General features: G+C 34.4%; 1 protein-coding gene across 2 annotated transcripts in view; it reads left to right on the top strand.

Annotated features, from left to right (window-relative positions):
• Positions 1-8,469: 8,469 nt before the first annotated feature.
• sh3kbp1 (SH3-domain kinase binding protein 1) overlaps positions 8,470-14,404 on the top strand; it is a 62,686-nt gene continuing 56,751 nt past the window's right edge. Inside the window, exon 1 of one of the 2 annotated variants that reach the window (XM_030123531.1) lies at positions 8,470-9,036. In XM_030123531.1, the coding sequence (XP_029979391.1) occupies positions 9,033-9,036 (4 nt within the window). In that variant the 5' untranslated portion in view covers positions 8,470-9,032. The remainder of the gene's footprint in view (positions 9,037-14,404) is intronic. The other variant, XM_030123530.1, reaches the window with a different exon arrangement.

Below are 14,404 nucleotides of genomic sequence, written 5' to 3'. Positions count from 1 at the left end.
TGTGCTTCAGAATGAGCAAAAAAATAGCTGAATGAATCAGTTGGTACAGTTCTTTTTTTTTTTTTTTTTTTTTTTTTTTTTTTTTTACATGCATAACCTAAAAAGGCTGAGATCTTCAGGCATAAATCCCTCTAAACTGTTGGTACACAGTGTTAGTCTGGTTTTACCTTTGAGGTCCTTCAGTCATTTTGATACTTTCTTTTTGGTTAACCACTCCACTTTGACAATCAGATCATGAGTTTTACAGTAAAACTGTATCAGAAGTGTAGATGAGATGTGCTGATAACAGGTGGTACAGAAAGTAATTGAAAAAACATTGCAGCTACTGTTCTTTCTAATATATTCTCTGAGACAGGAAATAATGAGTCACCACATCCTGAACAGGAAGATGTAGCATGATGTAACCCTAAACTGTTTCTCAGCTCAAAGTCAGATGTAAAATGTGAGAATGTACCTGCTTTTTCTTCTGTAATCAGGGTGAGTCACTAGATTTAATGCAGTTGCACACAACCAACTGCAGACATTTGGCATGTGACCACAAATATGATTGCTATTATTAACCCTTTAAAACCAAGAGCATAATCTGTGGATTAAATTAAATGTCTATTTTTCCAGAAATGTTCAGTCATTTTTTTAACCACTAATCCACACAAATAGTAAAGTGGAGTTTCTCAGTTTATCAGTTACATTCCGTAGCTCTTATTTGGACATGAAGGCTCCATAGTGAATGTGTTTAAACACTAACTTTGTGCATCACAGAGTCATTATAATGTCCACCTATGAGCCAATGAAACGCTCTGATTTGTTTCATCAAAGTAGCAAATTAGAGCAGTAATTTATTTGGAAATTCAAAACATCTACATTACATTTTCTAAATTAAACAAAAAATTTGCCACAGGTTTTGTCTGAGTTACACAGTAAACAAAATTAGCACTTTTTGAAGCTATTGTCATTTTTTGTGAAAATTGTGACTTTAACCCTATAAAACACGGCCTATTAAAAACTAGCCACAACATTCTATTTTTTTTTTTTAACTGAAATGTTTATTAGCGGTATTAACATAATCCAAACAAAAAAAAATTGCCATATCATTTTGTTTATGATATTTTTTTGTATCACATTCAATACATTTTCACACCTTTTTGCTCACAACAACGCTAACTTTCGATATAAAAATACATTTTACCAATAACATTTTAAAAATATAGAATGTTTAAAGTGTTTTTTTTTTTTTTTACATGATCCTTTTTACAGACTTTTTATTTCTTTTGAATGGCACCATAATTTCAATGTTTTTCAATATTTTTCAGTTTTCAACCGCATAACAATATAAATGTATGCTTAACATAACTTTTTGAAAATTACCAAAGACTTTCCTACAAAATGTGTGTTAGATGTTTTAACATTAGCAGCCATATTAAAAAGGGCAAAAAAACAAAAAAACAAAAAAACAAAGCCTTTCCATTGGCTGCAGTGGGATGATAATCCACCAGGAGGCAGAAAACACAGACTGGGTCATGCACAAGTTTTGGAGGAAAGAACTGATTTTGTTGATAAGATAAAGGTCTCAGAACCTGGCGTAGCAATTATGATACAAATGGTTTTATAGGGTTAAATGAATTGAATGACCAATACTAGATAAATACTTCAATAAACTATAAAAACTAAATAAAATAGTACGGTCAGTCAGGTACCACAAAAAGAGTTAAAAAAACTCTGTATATATTTTTTTCATATTTTTTTTCTCTCTCTTTTCATCAATGATGTTAATTGCCTGTTATAGAAAAAAGATGGTAATAACATTTAAAAAAAGGGAAAAAAAAGGGCCCAAGGTTAAAAATGTCTGCACTTCTTTTGGTCTGTGTTTCCCAAACTTCAAAGTAGAACCCAAAGTAGCTAGAAAAAAAAAAAAAAACAAAACAACTTATGCTATGTGAATTAATTTATCTGATTTAAAACAGGGAAGAGTGCATGATATTTGATGATGGAAAGAATAGCTTTTAATCCAAGAACATCGAAATATATTTTTTTATTGAAAACTTGGAAATATCTGCATCTCTTTAAAATGACAAAATCCAAAGAAGGTCAAAAACGTTCAAAGATTACAGACACAAAAAAGACAAAATCAAGCTTAAAGATATAACAAGACTAAAATAATCCATTTTGATAGTGGAAGAGTCTATAAAAATGTAGGTCTACAGTGATTCATGATGTATTTTTGTACATTTCAGGTCTTGAGGGAGACACTGAATTATTCTTTTGGGTCCTATGTTGAGAACGTTGGGGACGTACTGTTTCACTTTCCACTTGAGCATGAATAATATCAGAATATCCTCCTGGGGAATCTCACTGGAGCAGAGCCATGGCTAATGATATCAGTAACACCTGTGTTTTGTCTGAATTTACAACCCACATCTTTGCTGTGAAAGGTCGATAACACCTGCAGTAGTGAGACTTATCACACATGGGGTGTGTGTGTGCCCACAGTAACAATGGGTGGTAACATTTAATTGGGTCTGACCACATCGTGCAATAGCAATAATATCCCAGATGGTGTCACCTTTGTGCTTTGTGTTAAAATTACTCCTCATCTCTGGAGAGAATCCGGTGAGAAATAATTTGTGTCTCTTAAAGAAACCCTGACACATATAGCAGTGCAGATGGCATGTGTGGGTGCAGATCTGTAGGAGCACTTAAAGTTATTTTTAAGCATATAGTTAATATTTAATGCATTTTTTTTTTTTAAGGAATGATCATAAGCCTGCTGTCGGCCTAATACATCCCTGTTGGGTGCTGTAAATAATTAACCTAGAACATGAGGTTTTTTGATTAGCATTTTATTTATAGGGAGATTTTTTTTGTAGTGTAAATGCAAAAATATATAAAAACAAAATTATTGCAGGTAAATGTGTTTGTGGTTGAAGGAATCTGGGCAAATACAGAGTAGGTGTTGCATTAAAAAATAGAAAAACTGTACGCAGACACCTCTAAAGTTGTTAATTAATACGTTTGATATAGTTTGTGTAATCATCAAACTAAAATAGAAAAGAAGTGTTAAAAAGATAAGGTTGTTATCTGCTGGACTGGTCGGAAACGGTAACATCCTGATGTCTTGTCATTGGTGCGAGGTTGCTAGGCAACAAGCGGTGACTCTAGGAAGCCACTGCTCCCAGCCAAGAACTCGTCCTGCAGATAAACCCCCCGTCACACCGTAAATAATCCATTGGTTTTGTAAATTAACATGATATAATATGAGCCGAAGAACAGGCTGTATGGAGAGTAATGTTACTCAGCAAGTAAAAGTGGCTCTGTTTAACCCATAAAGACCCAGTGTTACTTTGGTGGCAGTTTCCAAATTATTTTTTCTCTCTATTTAACCTTTCGTAAGTGATTTACCATCATTTATTATAAAATTCTCCTCTGTATTTAGGGTTTTTTTATTAGTGTAAATTAGGTTTTTTCCTATATTTTATCCATGGATCATGCTGATGTTCATGAAAACTCATCGTAAACTCAAAGATTATTATATCAAAAACAGAGAAAACTGACAAAAGACTGACTTTTTCAACAAATATGTCAATAACTGAGCATAAAACAAGTGTATCCATCCACTGTCATTGATCCAACTCCATGAGTTTTACTGGTGAATCAATGTTGTAGAAGATGATGGCATTACCACGGTAACTACGGTGCCTCTGAATGTCCAAATGGGTCATATTTGATGATCATGTAAACCATGACAAACTGTATTTATTACATGTATTGATAGGATTAGTGGATCAATAGGTTTTTAATGTTTAGATCAGTAGATGGTTTTGGTCACTGGTGGATGTTTGGGTCTTTATGGGTTAAGTTGTTACACTCGGCTAAAAGAACTATGTCAGGACTGCAGAAAAAAAACTCATACAAGCCAAAAAAAAAAAAAAGAAGGAAAGGTAATTTATCATTCAAGCACAATTTTCCCTCATTTGTTTACAGCCTTGTTGCTGATTTGGTTGAGATCATTTAATAAACCTCAGGGTGTTCCTGCCTCACCTGCATAATTTCATGTATTTTTATATTTGTTTTTCTTCCTTTCTTCATTTTTGTCTGTCTGTCTCTGTTTCTCTGTGCAAAAAAAGTACTTTTCTGTTGCTATGTGTTAAAAGCTGCTCTCAAAAACCATCACTGCTTTATTTATTTATTTATTTTTTGCTCTAATGTCCACATTTATCTTAGCTACAGTCAAATATTTTGCATTTACGAGAGATGAAACCAAATTTTTCTGTGTGGCAGCAGACCTACGCTTCTGTCATTTTGGACTGAAAAGTGTTGTTATGCCTCTTTGCTTCTGCACTTTTTGGCTGTAGTACGGACAGACTGGTGTCTTACTTAGCTCTCAAAAAGAACAAATTTAAGCTCTTTTCCAAAAATGTGAAACTCATCTTTTAATTCATTAAGTATATCCACATTCTGAAGAGTTTTAGAAAGGAGCCACAGCTATAAGTTAAGCATCTGAGTCAACTATTAACAGTATCCTGTCAAAAAATAGAAGTTCAAGGATGAATTTAACAGCTTTAATAACTACTTGTGCATTTATATTTTTAATTGCAGCAGTTTTGACACTCAAATCACACCATAAGTACTGTTCAAAAGGGGTTTTAGGTATATCGTCTACATACCTGAGATGCATTTGCAGATGTTTTCTCATGACATTTCCAAGCTGAGCTACAGTTCATCATGTTAAATGTCTAAATATGCACTGGTGAAAATGCCAAATAAAGCACATGAACATTCTGCCTTTGTTTTACCATGTCCTCTTTGTTCACTACACACCCAGCCAGAGCTGTTTGTGACCAAATCTAAATTCCTCATCGCTTTCTTCCCTCTATCGCTGCATCATTTCATTGTTTCTGCTGGTGTTAGCACATTCTCCCCTGCACATGGTGGAATCCATAGGGGACACCACTGCAGGGATTAGTGTAGTGGGTGTATCTGGAGCTATGTGTGTTAGTGTGGTGTTGCCAAATTCTGCTAAAAACTACTGCTAAAGTCTAGAAAATCAATAAACTATGCATTACATGATGGGTAAAAAGCAGGAAACTTAACCCTTTCATGCACTGTGTTATTGAAACTTCAGTTAGAACTATAATATTTATGTTTACGCATTTGGCAGACGCTTTATTTACAATAATTATTCTGAAGTAGCTACTCCAAAGTATAAAACCAGAATTACTACATGGACAACATTATCAGATAATTGGTAACCTGCACTACAGTTACATTTTAGATTAAGTTTTCCTAAGTAAACCATGTTATCTTTATGGAGTGCGGCTTTTGGATGCAATGCTAAAAATGTATATTTAATATTAAAATTGTGTTTAACCAGTCATTACCTTCCTAAAATAATTGTGTAAATCGTTTTTTCAGATTTTTCAGGAAACACCAACAATTAACCAGAAATTGAGTATTTGATATTTTAAACAAACAAGTGTTGCTGGGCACAACAAACCTCACCCCTCACACATATTGTAGATTATTTTGGCATCAATCCAGCCGATGTCATTATGTCTATGTGTGTGCTGATGTCAGCATATCAATTGCATCTATATATGTGCCAAGTTTGAAGTAAATTGAAACAAAATTGATGTTATTATAGACGTGAAATGTATGCCATTATAAGTAAATGGGAGAAAAAAAAAGATTTTAAAAAATCATAAAAAATTTTAACTTTGACCTACTTTTCCCAAAATGAAATCACCTCTATTTTGGGTCACTGGCAATTTATAAACCAATGTGATATGAATTCAACCAATAGTTTTACTGCTACAGACATGTGAAATTTTGGCCATTGTAAGTAAATGTGGGAAAAAAGATTTAAAAATTCATAAAAAATTGAAACTTTGACCTATTTTTTCCAAAATGTAATGCCATCCATTTTGGGTCACTGGCAATCTATAAACCAAATGTGGTAAGAATTCAACTGATAGTTTTGTTGCTCCACACATTTGAAATTTCGCCCATTATAAGTAAATGGGGAAAAAGATTTTAAAATTGCTAAAAAAAAATTGAACTTTTACCTACCATTCCCAAAATGTAATGAGATCTATTCTGGGTCACTGGCAAGCTATAAGCCCAATTTGGTATGAATTCAACCAATAGTTTTGCTGCTCAAGTGTTAACAAACAAACAAAGAAACAAACCGAACCTAACACAATACTCCTTGCCTCCCCTTCAGGGGGCAGGGTAATACATCTAAGGCGATTATTTAAGGTGATTATATGTATCTGACTCAAAATGGATGCATTTTGTGCTTAGAAGTACTGGTCTCACTCAGGTTTGCAACAATTCATGTGCGAAATAGTCAAATTCATGACTAATACAACCATTTTTACAAGTGCAATCTAAAAAATGACTGTAGAATTAACACCAAAAAGTAGTAAAATTACAACATATAAAAACTGTAAGTGACAATACAATGCAAAGTTGGTTATTTGAAAATATTTTTGTGTTAACGATAAAATCAAATATAGTTGTAGTTCTTACAGGAAGAGTATGTTAACAAAACCAGATTTGTATGTAGAAATTATGTATTTCTATTGTTTTGAGAAACTAAAACTGTAAATTGAAAAACAATGTGGTGCCATTTAAAGTGCAAGACCATAATGTTTAAATAACTATTTGCTTTTTTTTTTTTTTTTTTTTAAATAAAAAAGTTATTTAAAAAAATAAGTGAACATTTAACAATTTAACATTTTAGACTTGTAAATTAATGGGTTGGTAGAGTTGGTAGAGTGGCTCTTCCAATAACCAAAGGGTTGGTGGTTCGAATCCTGGCTCCAACTGTCCATATGTTAAAGTGTCCATGGAAGACACTGAACCTTAAACTGCTCCCAGTTGGACCTGGTGGTTTTGGAAAGTGCTTTGGACACCATGAGGGTGTAGAAAATGCATTCAATAAGTGCAGTCCATTTACCATTTAAATCCAATGTTAAATATACATGTTTGAAATATTAAATCTACATGTTACTCTGTAAATATGTTTACAGTTGGATGTGTTTTTTACAGTATTGTTCTGGTAACCATAGCTGCCAGTTTTTTTTTTTTTTTTTCATAAAAACTTCACGAACGAATTGAATCTTTTGAACGGCTCTTTGAAATTAATGATGGGAACCAAGTCTTTGTAAAGAGCTGTTATTTATTTATTTATTTTTTTAAGGAGGGAGTGTCCGATTACCTGTCAATTTACCAACATACTGCTCTTGTTCTGAGAATTGCCCTACAGTTCAGGTATTCAAGTAATTGCAGTGATTAATCACTGTTGTGTTTTGTGCAGTTTTTTCCGTATGTTTACACACATTTATTGTTCTTGTTTTGAGGAGAATACAATGTTATTTCATACAAAAATGTTTTATTTTCTTCTTCATTTTTAGGCTACAGACTAGTCCACATAAGGTACCGTGATGTTTTTGGTCAAATTCCATCATTTGCCAAATGTCACCTCTCATGTCATGTATTTAGCCCACACATTTGAACGAGCTATTCGTTTTTACGGTAAGACAATATTTACTGCCGCGCCAATTAAACACCTTTAAAATGTAATGTCAATCATCACATGTAGCCTATTTAGTCATTAAAACATTGGTGTTTCAAAATAATGCAAAAAAACATAAAAGAGCCAATCTTTTGAAGGGCTCTTTTCAGTGAACGGCTCTCTTTAAAGAGCCAAAAGTCCCATCACTAATAAAAACAACAGGATTTTTTTTTTTTTTTTACAGTGCGGCCTATTCACTTCTTAATTAACCCTTTCATGCACACTGGTCACTACAGTGGACAGCTGTTCAAAAGTGTTCTCTTGTATATTCATGGATTTTGTTGTTTTATCAGCCAACACAGTGGACGCTTATGCATCATCCCATACACTGCAATTCATACCATTACTGTAACTTTGCTGGTCTAGGTAAACCTGATCTGCAGTAAGATGTCTGAGAGTAAAAAAAACTGCTAATTGTCATTAGACTGTCATTAACAGGGTTTTTTTTTTTTTTTTTTTGCATATTATCTCCATGCAGGTATGTTAAAATGTGAGAAAACAGCAGATTAGCAGCATTAAAAATGTTTTAATTTCATAGTTTTCACACAGTATATCAGTAAATACATGTTTCTTTGGTTCTAAAACTAAATGCATGGTGCCCAGGTGAGTGGACATTTTTGTAACTCCATAAAAATACGCTAACAAAAATCAATAGAATTATTATTTTTATGCCTAAAGAGGGATAAAAACACTCAGGAAAAAAAAAAAAATCGTGATTAAGGTTCTTATAAGTCATGCATGAAAGGGTTAATTATCGCGATATTTGGGGAAGACAGGTGCGAGGAATTGAGTGCAAACATATGCTACCTTCACATACTATTGGAAATAATTAGGTAATAAAAACTAGATCTAGCTCTTTTAATCCTATTTAGTGTATTTCCTCGGCTGATGTGCGTTCACTTACTCAGCGATAGTAAACTTTTCATTGTGAAACAGCTTACAGGCTATTCTGAGCCGCTATCCTATTACCCAGAGTTATTGTGTCACCGCCATCTGTTCAAGACGCCTGGTGCGTGGTGCGACAAATGCGTCATTGCGCTCATATCTGCCCATTATGAAAATGCATGCGGGGAAGTGGGAATTTACGCGGGGTACCTGAAGGCAGCAGGGGGGAGTTAGAGACAGAGAGAGCGCGAGAGAGGGAGACAGAGAGAGAGAGAGAGAGATTTGTTCATCAGCGCTTTTTCCGTTTTCTGGGCAGTCGCTCTGCCTCCTCTGTCGTGTCACCGGAGTAAAAAAAAAAAAAAAAAAAAAAAAAAGAGGAAGGAATATGGTTTCATCTGACGCTCCTCCCGTTCCAGAGCTGCTGTAGCGGATCTCTAGTACGAGGAGGAGGCTGGGGCTGGGGCTCGGTCCGGTACAAACCTCCCTCTCTACCTGAAACAACCACAGGACTCCTTTCTCTTCCCGTTATTCACCCCATCCCGCAGGAAACCAACCAGCACACCGAGAGACATAAATGGGTGAGACGCAACGGTTTTATTTACCCCCTTGTTTTTAATATTTACAGAATATCCAAAAATAGCCTCGAGCCATCCGCGCGCGCATCTGGATGAGGTTGGAATAAAACGCCCGATCCAGATGCGCGCGGGGTTCAGCCTCTTTTCTTTCCTTCCTTCCTTCTTTCCTCCTCCTTCTCTCATCTCATCTCCTCTCCTTTCCTTCCCACCTTACCTCCCCTGACGTCGCTGCCTGCACACACATAGCTGCACATTGTGTTTCCGATGCTTTATTTGTGATGATTAGAAAGGCCGCGTGCGTGTGAAAGGCGCTCGTGCTGGTGCGATTTGAGGAAAAGAAGCAAGTCACATTGATGAGTTGCAGATGTTGACACGTTTACATTCAAGCTCTGTCTGTGTATGTGTGTGTATGTGTGTGTGTCCATTGTGTTGTACAGTGTTTGGCTCTGTCCGGCTTCACTGTGGACTAAAAAAAAAAAAAAAAAAAAGGCCCCACTGTGACATTCTTCTTATCATTGCCATCATTTCCCACAGTGTGAGCTCCGTGCCACACAATACATGCATTTATTGATCGCAGGTTTGGTGGTCAGAAATCGATCAGTTAACACATATACAACAAATGACTTGTTATTGACAGGGAACGTGAAGGTACTTCCTGTTTGGGTGCACACTTTCCTCTGTCATTCCTTTGGTTCATTGAATAGCTTGCATGGTCTGCAGAGGTGGACTTGACCTTCTGTGAAGTGAATGAATGATGAACTGAGCAGGTTAATTGTCAATGTAGGAGCAATACTGTAAAAAAATGAGTTAAGTAGAATTAACACCATAAAGTTGTAAAATTGCAACATAAAACAACTGTAAGTGACAATACGATGCAAAGTTGTTTATCTGAAAAGATTTTTGTGTCAATGATTAAATCAAATATAGCTGTGGTTTTTACAGGAAGAGTATGTGAACAAAACCAGATCTGTATGTAGAAATTATGTATTTCTATTCTTTGGAGAAAATAAACCTTTAAATTTAAAACATTATGGTGCTATTTAAATTGCAAGACCATAATGTTGAAATAATGGCCTATATGCTTTTTTTCTCTCTCTCTTTTTTTTTTTTTAAATAAAAAAGTTATATAAAAAGTAAACATTTGGCAATGTAACATTTTAAATTTGTAAATTAATGGGTTGGTAGAGCTGTTAGAGCGACTCCTCCAATAACCAAAGGGTTGGTGGTTCGAATCCTGGCTCCAACTGTCCAAGTGTCCATGGAAGACACTGAACCCTAAATTGTTCCCAGTTGGATCTGGTGGCTTTGGAAAGTGCTTTGGACACCATGAAGGTGTAGAAAGTGCGCTAAAGAAGTGCAGTCCATTTACCATTTAAATCCAATGTTAAATCTACATGTTTAAAATGTTAAATCTACATGTTACTCTGTAAATATGTTTACAGTTGGATGTGTTTTTTATAGTATTGTTCTGGAAACCACAGCTGCCAGTTTTTTTTTTCCATAAAAACAACAGGATTTTTTTTACAGTGTAGGAGCTATTTGCCCATTTAGTTTTTTGTTTAAAGTTAATTTACTTTTTTGTTTAGTTTTTTTTTTTTTTTTGCTAATTGTTTATTTTTGATTGTTTGCTTTTGTTTTTCTTTTTCTTTTTTTCTTTTTTTTTTTTTGTTTTTCTTATTGGTTTAGATCAGGGGTTTCAAATATGTGGCCCGGGGGCCAAAACCGGCCCACCAAAAAGTCCAATCTGGCCTGGCGGTTGAATTTGCCAAGTGCAAAAATGACCCTAGTCACTTTCCCATTGGACATTTTCACAAAACTTGACCAATATTTGTGGAAAGATAGTTTGTAAATTTAAACACCTTCATGTAATTTTTCTTTTTTATACTAAAACAAAGGAAAAAAATTATTATTTATATTTCTAGGTTATTATGATAGTATTTTACTGGTCCGACCCCCTTTAGATCATATTGGTCTGTGTGTGGCCCCTGAACTAAAATGATATTGACACCCTTGAATGTTAATATCCTCTGTAGCTGCACAATATATCATTTGAGCATCGTCATCACAATGTACATGTGCGCAATAGTCACATCGCAGGTCCTGCAATGTAGGAGGCAAATGAACTCAATGTGTTCTCACCTAATTTCAACCTGGGTACCTGACATACACTCCACGCAGCGATCCACCAATCACAATTGTTCTTAATCAGTTTGTCGAAGCAGACCACAACCCTGCACATGGAGGGAGTCATTGGTAACAACATTGAAAAATGAGAAACGAACAAGAGAAAAACACTGAAAATGAAGACTTGGTGCCAAAAAGAAAAGCAGTGTCAGTTATCTGGAATTATTTTGCCTACAAGAAGGATGATACTGAAACACGTGGTTTGTGTTGACAGTTGCCTTGCAATTGTTGCCACAATGAGAGGAAACACAACTAATTTGTTTCACCATTTACGTTGGCACCATACAGCTATTATATCCTCCTGAGTATTTTTTTTTAAATATCGCAGGGCTAAAAAAACTGCAATGTTGGTTTTTTTTTCCAATATTGTGCAGCCCTAAATTCATTCCATGGGCTGTTTTTTTTTTTTTTGGTATATTTGACTCCCCTGGGCTAACTGGTCACTTTCCTCTAAATGTACCCATTCTGAAGTGATGTATCACCATTTATTGTAGTATTATCCTCTGTGCTTTGTATTCTTTCAGTGACAATCATGTATTTTGTTATATTTAATTTACTGATCATGTAGATGTTCATAAAAGTTCAGATTAAAATTGAAGGTTATTATATCAGAAAGAGAGAAAACTTAAGAAAAAAGTGACTTTTTCAACAAAATCTCTCATGAATTGAACATAAACCCAGTGTGTCCATCCACTGTTATTGATCCAACTCCATGGGTTTTACCGGTGAATCAATGTTGTAGAAGATGACATGTTTCCATGGTAACTACAGAGCCTCTGAATGTCCAAATGGGTCATCTCTGATGACCACGAAAAGATGAATAACTGCATTTTACACCAATTATTTACATGTATTGATTGGATTAGTGGATCAACAGGTATTAAACAGTTTAGATCAGCTGATGACTTTCGACGCCAATGGATGTTTGGGTCTTTATGGGTTAAATTGGTTTGATTTTGATGACAAATAGTCACTACAGTCAACGTAGTCTAAAGCACTAAAAACCTGCAAAAGCTGCATCATCTTCTGCTTGCAGCCTCAGTTTCTCAATGTAAACAAACCTGGAATTAAGACCATCTAACCCAAGGGTGTCAAACTAATTTTAGTTCAGGGTCTGAAGTGGGCCGGACTACTAAAATAATAACACAATTATATCCTCCTGAGACCCAACAATTTATTTTTGTCCTCTGTAGGGGACAAGATTCACAGCTTTACTTTGAAAAAAAAAATCCTGTCCAGTGCAAAGGACATTCCATAAAAAATAGAATAAAAATAAAAATTGTATCTGAAATACTATTGCATTATGCTTTTTCCAATCAAGACAATTATTTAATGTAAAAAAAAAAAGCCAAAACATTTACTTTCATGGGTCTCAGGAAGATATATAAATAATGTCATGCCCAAACTTTGGTTACATGATGAAAATGTTTACATCTATATCCTTTAAAAACAATGTGAATAACTTGAACAACCTAAAATTTCCTAAGAAAAATAAGTGTAATTTAAAAAATATTCCGCCTTAGTTTCTCATTTACACATGTGCATTATAATTTACAGATTACAGTGGATCTACAAATACACAAAACATTTACTAAAAAGCAGAATATTGTTAAAATTAGGACATTTCAGGTTGGTCATATTCAGAGGTGGGTAATCTCAGTTCCATAGAGTAAAAGTCCTGGCATGTATTGGTTCTACCTGTTCACTTAACACAGGTGATTCCATTAAGTATCCCATCTACCTGGATGAGGAGTTGTGCTCATCAAAATGGGCTGGTTCAGTGAGTGGTTGAAACAAATACATGGCAGGACTTTGACTCTGTGGAGCTGGGATTACCCACCTCTGGTCATATTTGTTCAGAATATTTACATTTTTTGTGAAATGATAGTTTGTTTTTGTGTAAACACAGTTAAATTACCTTAAGATATTTAAATTTACAAAGAGAAAAATTGGAGTTGTAGGTTATCATGGTAATATTTTTCCCAGTCTGTACATGGAACCTGAACTAAAATTTTTGTGAATATCTTAATTGTTGTTTTTGCATTTCACAAACTCATACCACATCCTGGACTGGAACCTTTGGCATGTTTGACACTCCTAATCTAACCTCAAACAACTCATCAGTTTATTATTTCACATATTGTTGGCCTCATAGCATAAAGTTGTACACTATGTGGACAAAAGTATTAGGACACATTGAATTCAGGTGTTTCTTTTCTGGGATACAAAACAATAATGACAAATATTATAATATAGTTTTATATTGGGAGAAATGTCAAATTGTTTGTCAATATTGATGTTTATGTCTTAAATCAGCATAAACAGGACATCTTACGAGCTGTAGCCATGATGTGTCCCAATATTTTTGTCAGTATTTCCTGTTTGTTTAATGGGGAATTTTTCTTCTTAAGTAAGATAGGAAGAAAGTAGATACTTAGTTGTTAGAACATGAAAAATATTTTAGAAATTTAGAGGTAGAACATTTAAAATCATAGTCATAGATAAGAAAGACAAAATCAATGTTGAGAGAAGTTAAGTAAAAAACATTTCTGGGGAATTTTGGAAGAAAAGATAACAATTTAAACAAAACTAACCAACGCAATGTCATAATATTTATCACAATATATAGCTATATTATGACATTGTTAGAAAAGAGACACCTGAATTCAACGTGTCCAAATACTTTTGTCCATATAATTTTGAAACATCAGTATTTCCTATTTAAGTTTAATGGCAGATTTTTCATCTTAAGTACGATGTGAAGAAAGTAGATGGTTCGTTGTTGTAGAAAATGTATTATTTACAGTTAGAACACATAAAATTTTCAATATTTAGAGGTAGAACATTTAAAATCATAGTTATGGATAAAAAAGCTAAATGAATGCTGAGAGAAATTAAGTAAAAACCATCTCTGGGGCATTTTGGAAGAAAAGATAACAATTTAAACCAAACTAACCAATGTAATGTAATGACATTTATCACAATATACAACTATATAATGACATTTGTCATTATTGTTTTGTATCCCAGACCCCTGTTTGAAAAGAAACACCTGAATTCAACGTGTCCCAATACTTTTGTCCATGTAGTGTATGACTTAGGCAATTATGCTATGAATTTATCAATGTGTTTATTTCAGTGTGTGCTCAGACTGGACTTTTTCTTTAAAACAGAGGAAGTCACTAAA

The sequence above is a fragment of the Sphaeramia orbicularis genome, chromosome 20 (genome assembly GCF_902148855.1).
Source record: "Sphaeramia orbicularis chromosome 20, fSphaOr1.1, whole genome shotgun sequence".
Lineage (NCBI taxonomy): Eukaryota > Metazoa > Chordata > Actinopteri > Kurtiformes > Apogonidae > Sphaeramia > Sphaeramia orbicularis.
The sequence above is the reverse complement of the archived record's forward strand: the minus strand, read 5'-3'. Positions and strand labels throughout refer to the sequence as shown.